Source organism: Coregonus lavaretus (genome assembly GCF_964263955.1).
Source record: "Coregonus lavaretus genome assembly, chromosome: 8".
NCBI classification, from domain to species: Eukaryota; Metazoa; Chordata; class Actinopteri; order Salmoniformes; family Salmonidae; genus Coregonus; species Coregonus lavaretus.
In genome coordinates this window covers 35,841,395-35,855,003 of record NC_139995.1, presented here as the reverse complement: position 1 = coordinate 35,855,003, position 13,609 = coordinate 35,841,395, and the positions used below count along the sequence as shown (strand labels likewise).

Here is a 13,609-nt window from a genome sequence, read left to right as displayed (position 1 = left end):
TGTGTTGTTGCATTTATCTGCCAGAAATTCTGGTATCGAGGTAATTTCCTTAGTAGGTGACGTCAGAGTTCAGCATGTGGGAGAAGTCAGAGCTCAGGGATGATAGACGTTAGTAATTACAAGTTAGAGGGTCGTTCAACTGGATTTTTCACAGTCGTATGTGGTAAATACCACCTTCCCACTTGGTTATGAATGCAGCATTAGGCTCTAGAAAAGCTTCTTTGTCAGTCTGTCAGTCTGGCATTTCTGTGAAAAGTTCAAATTATTTTTTTTTGAATGTCCACAGCTTGCCTTCAGTTGTGATTCATATGTTGATCTTCCCTCAAGACATTTGTAAGTTATTGCTTACAAGAAAGTAGCTAATGCTGTATACTCTTCTGTGAACCTGTCCCCTCTGCCTGTCCTACATCTGGCTGCTGCTTATGTCATGATTCAATTGGAAACTGGTAAATAATGATTGAATTGCCCTCCTCTTGCTCTCACAGGTTACAATGTGACAATTGTCTGCACTCTGATACATGTTGACTCATTATTTCTCTAGACTTTCACACCCAACATCATTCCAATGATCAAACTAAAAGTCACACGCTTTTTCCTGTTGATTTGATCCTAATTATGTTCACATTCCTGACATTCCTCAGGGGTTGATCGCTCATCCCCTTTGCTCTCTGATCCCAGAGTGGATCGACCTTTTGTCCCAAATCTGTGTGTGTGTGTCTGAGAGAGAGAGAGAGAGAGAGAGAGAGAGAGAGAGAGAGAGAGAGATAGTTGACAGTTAGGGCCAGCAATGTGTGACCTGCATCCAAAATTCTGGGCCCTACCAATTGCTGAATTTCATTTGCCGAAAATGAACCATTGTAGCCTTCATTTCTGTGTAAATGGTAATACTGTAACTGTACGAAACCAGGTTAGAAACAGTTGAATTCCTCTTCAGTTGAATTCCTCTTCAGTTGAATGTGTCTTCAGAAACATTATTTTACCAAATTGAGAAAAGGGGTTTTCTCTCGTCATAAACGCACAGCTAGTTTCAATCTGGTTTGTGTGGGCTTTGTCTAAGCCAGTGTCTATGGTGGCATCTTTGCTGTGCTGTGCTGTGCAGTGTGGTCAGTCAGGTGCTATGTGGGAAGGATTTAGTGAGCCATTAGCAATGTTGTTAGCACATGAGGGGTCACATGTAGTGCTGCTTGAACAATCTCACCACCAACGTAAGGCAACTGGAATGGTAAGATCATACGTCTCTGTCAGCTACATACAGATTTCCCATTGAATGCACCTCGTGTAAAAAAGGACATGTGGCTTCTCTTGTAATCACCCCTTTTCCCTGTAAAATGAGATAACTTCCAAGTATCAAGGATTTAAGGCTTCAGAGGCCTCCACATACCACTACCTGTGTCCATACATTAACTGAAGAATGTGTTGATTTTTTTAACCTGATTTGAGTATATACTGAGTTGCATGCATGTTATTTTGTTTTATGGTGTTTTAGTACATTCAGTATTTTGCTTTATTGTATTGGAAGAATTGTACTCATTCAACCTTTAAAACTTTGAGCATACTGTAACAAAACAAGGGATTAGCACGAGGTTCCAAGATAGGATTTGATCCCAGTACCCTAGGGTCCAGAGCCAGACACGTTACCACTGCTCCTAGAAAGCTAACTCCCTTGGGATAATCGTGCTTATCAGTCCCAGGGTCATTACAATATTATGTTTTCCCACACAAACCATCACACTGGTCAAGGTTATGGTATTTTCATTGTGACCGGTGTTCTCAACCATTAAGACCTTTGTATTTCTACCCCATTAGCTCAATAATGTCTTCGGCTTTTTTTAACTGAAACGCTCTGGAATGCAGAAGAAGGACAATGAGCTTCCACAGTATTATAGAGCAAGCACGAGTGTTTCCCAGCGTGTGTGGATTGCTACGAACGTAGATACTTTGACATCGTATGAGGCTTAGGGCACTGAAAGGACGATATGGGGAAAGAGAGGAGTAAAAGGATGCTATTGATTTGTCATCCCCACACACTCATCTTGTGACCCCCATGCACACAGAGCTGTAAGGTCGGACGTCAAGGCAGGCATGCATGACTACAGCTGAGACAATTCTTCCAGGCCTTCCCATAACGAACAGACATTACATACAGTACAGTAAATTACATTTGTTTAAAATCTCTGTCAGAATATGATAGATGGTGCTCATATTTTAAACGCGATATTGATGAGAAAAGTTATTAAATGAAGTGAAGTTAGTTTAAGTGACATTAGAGCATATGGTATAATGGTGGAGTCATGGAATCTGGCTGAAAATAGTCTTTCCAACATATCTGGGGAAAATCGTCAAAGGAACAAGTGTCAACTTATGCATAGAAATTGCAAGATTACAACAAACACATTAATGTAAAAAGTAAGAGTTTAAACTTTAAAGGGTCAAATAAGAGTACAAAGGAGATAGAAAAGTCTGTTGTTCCTTCATGATCCTTTTTTCTTCTCTTCTCCTGGTTACATGGCCAGTGGCCCAGCTTTTGACAGTTCCTATTAGGTATATGGAACATCAATCCACCTCCAACAATTGTATTATGCTTGAAAATAACTAACTATGACTTCATATCAAGGACACTACAGAATGAGTATATCCCAATAATCTCTCCTTCTTCCTGAATTGTACACTCATTCACTATTCCCAGAAATGTAAAAGCATTGGATTGGTGTAGGAATGGGCTAGATAGTTTCCATATACATGTTATTTCCTTTCAAATTCATGAAGGAAAGTGAACAAGTGTACACTTCGGGAGAAAGGAGAGATTATTGGGACACATCAATTGATTCAATTATCAACTTCCTAAAGAGTGACCTTTGACCTTTGCAAACTCTATATGCTAGGACAACATCAGCAAAAAATCAGCCAGCCTGCTCAGTGCTCACAGGCTATAGAAAAAAACGATGCTCCAGCACTCAGGTAACGTGTGCAATAGGTCCCTCAGTTGCTGTGTATCCTCAGGCAACACTCCAACACACTCATCATGCTTACTTTGTGAGCTAATGCTTTTTTTCACACAACCACTAGGCCGCTAATTCCATAAGGTTCCCACTGATGAAAATGGGAATCGTAACATTCTGTACTTGATGGAGAAAATAATATGTCCAAAATCGGATAGTTTTGTCACGTCTACTCCTGCTCCTCCCCTCCGGCGTGCGACGTCGCCAGAATACTAACCACCGGTCCTGGGATTCATCATTACGCACACCTGGCATCCATCATTACGCGCACCTGCAGATCATTATGATTCACACCTGGACTCCATTACATTCCTCATTACCTCCCCTTTATCTGTCCCTCCCTTACGTTTAGTCCTCAGTCGGTATTGTTCCTGTGTTTATGCTATATCGCCACTGTTACGCTGTCTCGTTTCATGTTTGTTGTTTTAATAAACGTTTCACCTGCTTCTCGACTCACAGCGTCATTGTTACAAATGTCTTCAGTTCTTCAAAATAAATTAAACTGTTTTATGCCTCGTCTTTATCCAGTGTGAAGATGGCATTACTGATGATTCTTTGAAATACATTCTGGCATGTGGAAATATGTTTTCTGGATGGATGGTATCACTAAGTTAAGGTTAATCCTTTTAGCTACTGTAATTATCCAATTAAACATTTGAAAACATAATAGCATTGCTAACAAAGTGTGTGTCTGTCTATTCACACAGTTGATTAGAGTGGGAGGGGCTGGTTTGTAGACTCCCTATGATGTCAGAGATGAGAGGCAAGTTTATGGTAATTAAGGGTCCAAGACTCTTTTATAGGGAATCGAAAATCCTACCACAAGTCTCGCCGGGTGGTGTGTTGTTGGGTGTTTAAGACTAGGACGAGGGTTAGGAACTGGGCAGAGAAGGACACACAACCACACACAATGAATACTCTACTGACAGTACTGGTGTTGGCTCTCTTGTCAGCAGCTTTAGGAGCAAGTGAGTATATGGATTACTTTCTGCATGACTATTTGATAAAACACAGGTTGCTCCATCCCTTCTTTCTTGAGTTATGTGCAGTATTGGAGGGGAGATGGGGCTGAGGTGGGATGGATTGAAATAATGGAAGAGATTATCACTGAGCATTACTAAGTACTCACTGAGTAATTAGCAATAATTTAGAATGTCCACAGCTTGCCAGCTGCATGTGCAATGACATTTGTGCAAACAATCCCTTTTAGTAGTGAAACGTTTGTGTTCTTCTATGTTTCCCCAAATATAAACTAATTGCATTTTTTGTATTCCATAAACTCGTACATTTGACTAATCAATACATATGATATAACTTGTCTGAAGATCTGTCAATCATGTTATTAGTAAGAAACAATAATTAATTGTATGGTTGTTTACACACTAATGGAACTTGGACAAGCTCAACAAACGTAATTACTCAGTAATAGTGAATAACAGTGGTCTCTCTCATATCGTTCAGTTATATAATATCTTCAACTTAGTTTTAAGGGTTTCCTTTATTCTCAGTGTCTGTGTAGAAACCTGAGCTCTACAGCCTGAACTTTAGAATATTGTAGGATTAATAATAATCTATGCATTACTCCTCTATACACTGCATATATACTCTACAAATATCTGTATATAGTAAAGCGTTCCAATACCCAGTACAATCTTCTAAGTAACACCATCATTTGTGCAGGTCAGTTCAAATTTAAAGTGTGAAGAATTTCATAAAAAAGATCCTGAGTAAATGCACACTAAGTTTTGACATGAGCTCATATTTAACAAACAATTTGGTAATACATTTGGTGATTAATAATCATTAATCTCACCCCAGCAAGAGTTCAGCCACTGTGTAATATACAGTAAAATAGCATGTCTAATAACTGCTGACATAGTGTGCCACAGATTACATGCTCGTAGTCAAGGATAGCGCAATCACATGCCAATTTGTCTGCACTCCAAGCCCTAAAACTCTAATCTGTATCCTGGAGTTTCTATAGTAAGGTGAATACTTTATTTTAGCTCTCAACAATAGAATAGATTAACTATATTTTCCCAGAGGGAACATCAGTACTAATGTTGGTCTTTCACTATCAATCATGCAATTCAAAGTTTATTATTATTTATTTAAGTTTATCTAGCAATGTGTTGCATCTGATGGATATCCAAACCAAACCACAAACTGTAATTAACTTGGTTAACTTGATTGGAGATATTGGTGTTTTCAGTGGCGATCAGTTTGAAGTGTGACAATCTGATGAATGACTGCACACGATAATGATATTATGGCTTGTCATTAGGAATTAGATCTTTTGGAGGATGCATTCCTGAGGTTGTTAAAGCTTAGTGTGACTGTACAGTATCATATGGGGAATACAAGGGGCTCACAATAACAGAAGATAATGTAGGTGTTGAGGTTCCTAAATCCTGAACAAACTCTAGCACACACACTCGAGCGTGTGCACACACACACGCACGCACACACACACATACACACACAGGAACAACAGTAGGAGAGTAAGGCCGCCCTGATGTCTGAGCTCCACAGAGGCTCCCCTCATTCCAGCAGTTCGGATTACGGCTGCCTGCGCTCAGCTGACAGTCACATGAAAGGGATTGAGGGGGATTGCAGGGACCGTGTGACTCACACCACCTGGAACCCCCACCTCGCTCCCTCCTCCCCCCTTCCACAACCATCAAAGAAATACCTGAACTACCCACCACCGCTATCTACAGCCTCAAACAATTATTTTTGTCCTTCTTTCAGTAAAATGTTGGTAAATGTCTATGCCCACACCCCATCTTACGCCCATATCCCAAACTGTAGCAATATGATAACTTTTCCTCTACCAAGGGTAGGCAACAGGGCAGAGAACACTCCCTCGTATAATCATGTGGTCATAAAATGGAATAGCTATGGCTGTATTTCAGTAAGGAAGGGTCAGATACTGTAGGTTTGGAGATAAATAGATTTTAGAACAGTAGAAATTGTCAACATTTTCAATAAGCATTTGAGTCGGTGTTATAAAAATTCCAGGTCTGAGTAGTAGATCTTCGCATGACATTCACCAAAAATACACTATAAAAATAAAGGCTAATTAATTAGCCTGGTAGGTAATGAGTTCTGGGTACCAGGATCCTGATCCTGACCAATGTCTAGACAACCGCAAAGTCCTAATAAAATAGCATTTTCAACCTCAGGTTTACTAGTGCAGTGGTCGACTGGTCTTACAAACAGATTTCCCATTAGCGTTTTTGCTGATACGTAATGGCAATACCTCACCATACATTTTAGTCATTTTTAGCAGACGCTCTTATCCAGAGCGACTTACAGTTAGTGAGTGCATACATTTTTCATACTGGCCCCCCGTGGGAATCAAACCTATAACCCTGGCGTTGCAAGCGCCATGCTCTACCAACTGAGCTACACGAGGCTGGACATGCTACATACCCACTGGACATGTTACATAACTGATAAAACCTCAATAATATGATTAATATGAATGGATAACATGTCATGTAGTAGGAGAAGTTCACTATGTCAAAGTGTGATCAACAAAAACATTGTCTTTCAATTAGGAAAACGAGAGGAAAATTACCCTAAAACTTAAACACTTGTATTTCTTTCAGAGCCTAAAACACGTTTTACACGCTACCACTCATGGAACTCACGGATATATCCAGTGTGGAAAGATGGGGACTCCCGATACAGAGACTGTTGGACTGGTGGGTTTTCACTTTATTGCACTTTTTCTATAGATCAATCACTTAATATAGAAACATTAACCACTTTCTATTGATGTATTTATCACTTTCTGTCACCAGGTGGAGAAGTTACATTCGATGTGAAAAATGATGCACCCACCCTGACTGGCGCAAAGGCAACCTTTAACATCGACCTTCGCTTCCCATCAAACCAGACAGTGCTTCCTGATGGACAGGTGGTCTGGGCACGTAACTGCACTGTCAATGGTGAGCTCTTCTTTCAAATTCAACCACTATTTACATTTACATTTACGTCATTTAGCAGACGCTCTTATCCAGAGCGACTTACAGTTAGTGAGTACATTACATTTTATTTTATTCTTACTGGCCCCCCGTGGGAATCGAACCCACAACCCTGGCGTTGCAAACGCCATGCTCTACCAACTGAGCTACATCCCTGCCGGCCATTCCCTCCCCTACCCTGGACGACGCTGGGCCAATTGTGCACCGCCCCATGGGTCTCCCGGTCGCGGCCGGATACGACAGAGCCTGGATTCGAACCAGGATCTCTAGTGGCACAGCTAGCACTGCGATGCAGTGCCTTAGACCACTGCGCCACTCGGGAGACCACTATACCATACCCCACTAACCCCACAGTTTTTTAGTTGGTCCTATATGCCTACAGTCTTTTTCTAGTGTCCCTAACCTTTTATGTTGAACTCTGTGTGGTCTTCCTCTTCTACAGGAACACAGTATCGTCAGGGCCAGGCTGTGTATCCCGACCAGGTCTCTGGTCCTTCAGGAGAGTACAGCGGAGTCTTCCCTGATGGTACCCCCTTCACTGGGACCGCAGACAGGAAACCACACTACGTGTTTGTGTGGAAGACATGGGGTAAGGACAGCACTTTCATTTACAGACATTCATGTGAGAAAATGCTAACACAATCACCCAATGCTTTCTGGTATTTACAAAGCTGTGCCCAGTATGCACTATGAAATAATTCCTTTCATAAGAGGGTTGAAAGGACTAATGAAGCAGCTAATGTTCTTGGGAGTTTTGTCAACACAAGATTTGATCATCAGGCCGTTCAGTTTTATAACCGCTGCTGTGTTTTCTAACTACTGCTGCTTTTGTATCCCAGGACGTTACTGGCAGTTGGCGGGCGGGCCCTCCTCCTCTCTCACCATCAGTACGGACAATGTGCCCCTGGGCTCTTACAACATGGAGGTAGTCATCTACCACTGCCGTGGCAAGAACAAGTTCATCCCTTTGGGCTATGCCTCCACAACCTTCTCCATCACAGGTGGGCAGCTGGAACCAGGGTTTAAGTGCACAAAATCTTATTTAAAACAGAAATTCAATCAACCCTGATTTGACTTCAATTGATCATTTGAAATAATTAGCATTGACTCTCACAATCTTTCACAGCATTGATGTCACGATGTGACATCTTTTGCCTTTGCTTTGTGCCTCCCCAGACCAGATCCCCTTCGCAGTGTCGCTGACCCAAATTAACGATGTGAACCAGGCTGACCAGAACTTCATCCAGAACCGGGCCATTGCCTTCAGCATCAGCCTCCACGACCCCAGCCAGTACCTCAGCGCCTCAGATGTCACCTTTAACTGGGACTTTGGTGACAACAGTGGCACCCTCATCTCCAGGGAGCGCCAGGTCACACACACATACCTCACCACTGGCACCTACAGGCCTCAGGTGGTCCTGATGGCAAGCATCCCCAACGGCTGTGACACACCTGCAGACCCTACCGCTGCCAGCCCCACTGGTGAGATACATCAATTTTCTATTTGACAACGTATCCATTTATTGGATCCAATCTTTCCTTTACAAAAGTCAATGCATGTTCAGTGCATATAACAGTCGTAACTGTTGCCGTTCTTCTTGTGTTTACAACCAGTGATGCCTATGGATCCCTCCGGCGCTCCTGCCGTGGTTGTGGTGGACTCTACCCCAAGGGCAGCTCCAGCTGACATCGCCCTGGATGTGCCTGCCTCTGATGTTGCCCCTGCTGAGGCTGCAGACACAGCTGCAGCAGACGCAGCTGCAGCCGACGCCGATGCCGCAGACACAGATGCAGCCACAGCCGAAGACCCAGCCGCAGCCGAAACTGCAGTCGAAGCCGGTGCCACAGCCGAAGACGCTGCCGCAGACGCTGCCACAGCTGAAGCCGCAGCCGAACCCACAGCTGACGACGCAGCCGCAACCGCAGAGGGAGTCGAGGTGGTCGCCTCAGCAGCAGAGGATCCAGCCGTCATCCCGGCAACAGAGGACCCTGCCGCTGTCCCTGCAGTAGAAGCCGATGCCACAGCAGAAGACACGGCTGCTGCAGCCGTTGAGGACCCTGCCGCTGTCCCGGCTGTGGAGGGAGCCACAGCTGCCCCCGTCGCCCCAGCAACTGAAGAGGCAGCTGCTGCTGATGCAGCTGCTGATGCTGATGCAGCTGCTGCTGATGCAGCTGCTGATGCTGATGCAGCTGCTGCTGCCGAAACCGCAGTGGTAGAGGCTACGGCTGCAGATGTGCCCGCCATCGCCGCTGCTGCTTCAGTTGCTCCAGTTGCAGAGGGAGAGGAGGCCACAGTGGACCTGGCGGCCACAATCCTACCAGAGGTCCCAGCTATAGCCACCGTTGCACCCGTGGCGGAGGAGGCCATAGTTGCTGATGCTGAGGTGGTGGCTGAGGTTGCGGCTGCAACAGAGGTGGCCCAGGCCGAGACGGTGGCCCCTGCTGCTAACGTCATTGTTCCTGCCGCCACGGCGGCTGCAGCTGTGGTGGAGGTAGTGCCAGCTGAGCTAGAGGCAGAGGTCGTAGAGACAGTGATTGAGGTTGCAGCTGATGCCACTGCAGGTGATTACTTACTTAGTTACTTAGTCATTCTGTATATAAACAAAAACATTATTTGAGCCATTTCAAAATAAAATATAACTTACAGTATCTTTGTTTGTCTTCAGCGCCAGCAGCAGTGACTGCTCCAGTGGAGAATGAGGTAGTAGCAGAGGCTGAGATAGAGGCAGACACAGAGACACAGGTGGCTCTTGTTGTGGCTAAAAGACAGGCTCCTGAACTTACAGCGGCTGACGACTGTATGATATATCGCTACGGCTCCTTCTCGACCGCTGTGGACGTCGTCCGTAAGTCCACATATGTCCAGATACTGAAGATGTAGAGTATTTTCAATACAGTCACAGCTGAGATGTAAAATGCAGGTGATGGTTGCTGATAATGATCTCTCAATCTATTTAAATTCCCAGAGGGTATTGAGAGTGTGGAGATCACCCAGGTGGCCAACGTAGTGTCTCAGGCCACTGAGGTGGTGCAGAATGCTGTGGACCTGACAATCACCTGCCAGGGGAGGTGAGTAGCCAACTAGCAGTGGAAACAGGTCCCAAGGAACCATGCACATTCCTATTGAAATTAGCATTTTGAACATTGCCATCACCTGCACTTTATATCTACATCCTTCTCTTTACATAGCCTGCCCAATGAAGTGTGCACCATCATCTCGGATGCAGACTGCATCACGCCTGTGGAGACCATCTGTAACAACGTGACACCCTCCCCAGATTGTCAGATGATCCTTCGCCAGTTCTTCAATGACTCTGGAGTGTTCTGCATCAATGTGTCCCTGACCAATGATGTTAGTCTGGCTATGGCCAGTGCTAAAGTCCGTGTGACTGTGGGTGAGTGAAATTAACGAACCATGTGTGCGCCTGTACATAAAACTTTATGAACTGTAAAAACATTTTCATTTTACATTTCACTGATCGTGGAGTGTACCGTACCTTCCTCATACTGTGTGTTGTGGTTGCAGGCTCCAACTCCTCCACAGCAGGCACTGTGGCCGCGGTTCTGGGTGTCATGGTCCTTGTCTGTGTTGTTGGTGCCATTGCTTTGACCTACAAGTGAGTGAAAGACTGTTCTAACCACCGTAAAAGTCAATAAAGTCACACACTTCCTGGTTTCTCCAAATGTATAATTGATTTATGATCCACAAAAACTATTTGACACATTGTGGTCCATTGAAGATAATTCCACATTACAGTGGGGAAAAAAAGTATTTAGTCAGCCACCAATTGTGCAAGTTCTCCCACTTAAAAAGATGAGAGAGGCCTGTCATTTTCATCATAGGTACACGTCAACTATGACAGACAAATTGAGGGAAAAAAATCCAGAAAATCACATTGTAGGATTTTTAATGAATTTATTTGCAAATTATGGTGGAAAATAAGTATTTGGTCACCTACAAACAAGCAAGATTTCTGGCTCTCACAGACCTGTAACTTCTTCTTTAAAAGGCTCCTCTGTCCTCCACTCGTTACCTGTATTAATGGCACCTGTTTGAACTTGTTATCAGTATAAAAGACACCAGTCCACAACCTCAAACAGTCACACTCCAAACTCCACTATGGCCAAGACCAAAGAGCTGTCAAAGGACACCAGAAACAAAATTGTAGACCTGCACCAGGCTGGGAAGACTGAATCTGCAATAGGTAAGCAGCTTGGTTTGAAGAAATCAACTGTGGGAGCAATTATTAGGAAATGGAAGACATACAAGACCACGGATAATCTCCCTCGATCTGGGGCTCCACGCAAGATCTCACCCCGTGGGGTCAAAATGATCACAAGAACGGTGAGCAAAAATCCCAGAACCACACGGGGGGACCTAGTGAATGACCTGCAGAGAGCTGGGACCAAAGTAACAAAGCCTACCATCAGTAACACACTACGCCGCCAGGGACTCAAATCCTGCAGTGACAGACGTGTCCCCCTGCTTAAGCCAGTACATGTCCAGGCCCGTCTGAAGTTTGCTAGAGTGCATTTGGATGATCCAGAAGAGGATTGGGAGAATGTCATATGGTCAGATGAAACCAAAATAGAACTTTTTGGTAAAAACTCAACTGGTCGTGTTTGGTGGACAAAGAATGCTGAGTTGCATCCAAAGAACACCATACCTACTGTGAAGCATGGGGGTGGAAACATCATGCTTTGGGGCTGTTTTTCTGCAAAGGGACCAGGACGACTGATCCGTGTAAAGGAAAGAATGAATGGGGCCATGTATCGTGAGATTCTTTCAGCATGACAATGATCCCAAACACACCGCCCGGGCAACGAAGGAGTGGCTTCGTAAGAAGCATTTCAAGGTCCTGGAGTGGCCTAGCCAGTCTCCAGATCTCAACCCCATAGAAAATCTTTGGAGGGAGTTGAAAGTCTGTGTTGCCCAGCGACAGCCCCAAAACATCACTGCTCTAGAGGAGATCTGCATGGAGGAATGGGCCAAAATACCAGCAACAGTGTGTGAAAACCTTGTGAAGACTTACAGAAAACGTTTGACCTGTGTCATTGCCAACAAAGGGTATATAACAAAGTATTGAGAAACTTTTGTTATTGACCAAATACTTATTTTCCACCATAATTTGCAAATAAATTCATAAAAAATCCTACAATGTGATTTTCTGGAATTCTTTTTCTCATTTTGTCTGTCATAGTTGACGTGTACCTATGATGAAAATTACAGGCCTCTCTCATCTTTTTAAGTGGGAGAACTTGCACAATTGGTGGCTGACTAAATACTTTTTTTCCCCACTGTATATCCCATGCCATTTCTATCTAAATAAATGATAAATGAAATATTATGTGCAGTTTTATACAATATAATGCACATCTTATTTTTTATTTTTTTTTACTGTATTATTAATGCCAGCTAACTTGTGTTTTTCAACCAGGCGGTTTAACCAATACCGTCCACTGAGGGAGGACTCAACAGGCGGAAGCATGGGAAGCTCTGGAAACACGTCTGTGCCGATGCTGCTGTGGAACCTTCTGAGCCGACAGTCAACAGGAGAAAGAAGCCCACTGCTTCAGGGAAGGGTGGTGTGAACACTCATAACCATCTGCACTGATAAAGCACACACTCATGCATGCATGTTAACACGTAAATATCACTTAGACACACGCATCCACTCAGCAACTGTGAAATACACATATACATGTTAACACATTGCAGACTCAGACACATAGAGCCACCCTAATGCAGAGACAAACTGCAACAAGAACAAGCAGTTGTATTCTGTTTTGTTACACTGAAAGCAACTTTAATAAAAACTATAATGTATTGATAATGTATACATTTTCAACACAGAACCCTAAAAGCCTAAATAAATGTGTTTGTTTCTGCCGTTGCATCACTTGTGACAAAATATTATATTTATTTTGACCCACATACTTTTTTATTTAAGAAAAAAAAGAATGATGAAAGTTTACAAAAATGCAGCAACTTATGTTGTGTTTTTTCTGTTGTTACTCACTCTTCCTTAGAACGTAATCATTACAATGAATGACTGCCTCTTGTAAACTTCCAACACATTAATTTGCTTTGCTAACTGGTATAATTTGAATTGTCAATAAAATCACAGCACTGTGATATAACATATTTAATGTCACCCCAAAAGTAAGCATTAAAATGTAAATTATGTAAGAATCTTCAACTACCGGTATACCTCCAAAGCAAGTTATAGAGTCCAAGCAAGTTATAGAGCTCTAATTGTCACCGCAATCAATACCCAATACTAAAGCTGTCTCTTCTTATTGTAAACCAGTTGATGTCAGAAGTAAGATATTATTTGTTCATGAACACTCATTAAATATAAAGAACAAGCTATTGCTTTTACGTTATCTCTTTCAGATGAAAAATAATATAAAAGGAACCATGGGGAAACTGCAATGATGTGTCGGTTTGATACCAGTAAATAAAAATGAAAGACACAACTCTATTGCATTCAAATGTTCATTTAATTCTTGATTGTTTTGATTCTGTTGACATTTCTCAGAATGCAGCATTAAATATTTTGTAAAGCTGCTAGAAAAGAGCATAACGTTGCTGCAAGTAAAAAATGTTAGCCAAAT

General features: G+C 43.0%; 1 protein-coding gene across 1 annotated transcript; it reads left to right on the top strand.

The window, feature by feature from the left end:
• Window positions 1–3,832: 3,832 nt before the first annotated feature.
• pmela (premelanosome protein a) lies at window positions 3,833–13,496 on the top strand. The gene is made up of 12 exons (XM_084167778.1): window positions 3,833–3,967; window positions 6,614–6,709; window positions 6,809–6,955; window positions 7,434–7,580; window positions 7,831–7,992; window positions 8,168–8,473; window positions 8,606–9,553; window positions 9,658–9,837; window positions 9,958–10,060; window positions 10,181–10,386; window positions 10,518–10,608; window positions 12,430–13,496. The coding sequence occupies exons 1-12, from the start codon at window positions 3,910–3,912 to the stop codon at window positions 12,581–12,583; spliced, it is 2,598 nt and encodes an 865-aa protein (XP_084023904.1). The 5' UTR covers window positions 3,833–3,909; the 3' UTR covers window positions 12,584–13,496.
• The last annotated feature ends 113 nt before the right edge of the window (window positions 13,497–13,609 follow it).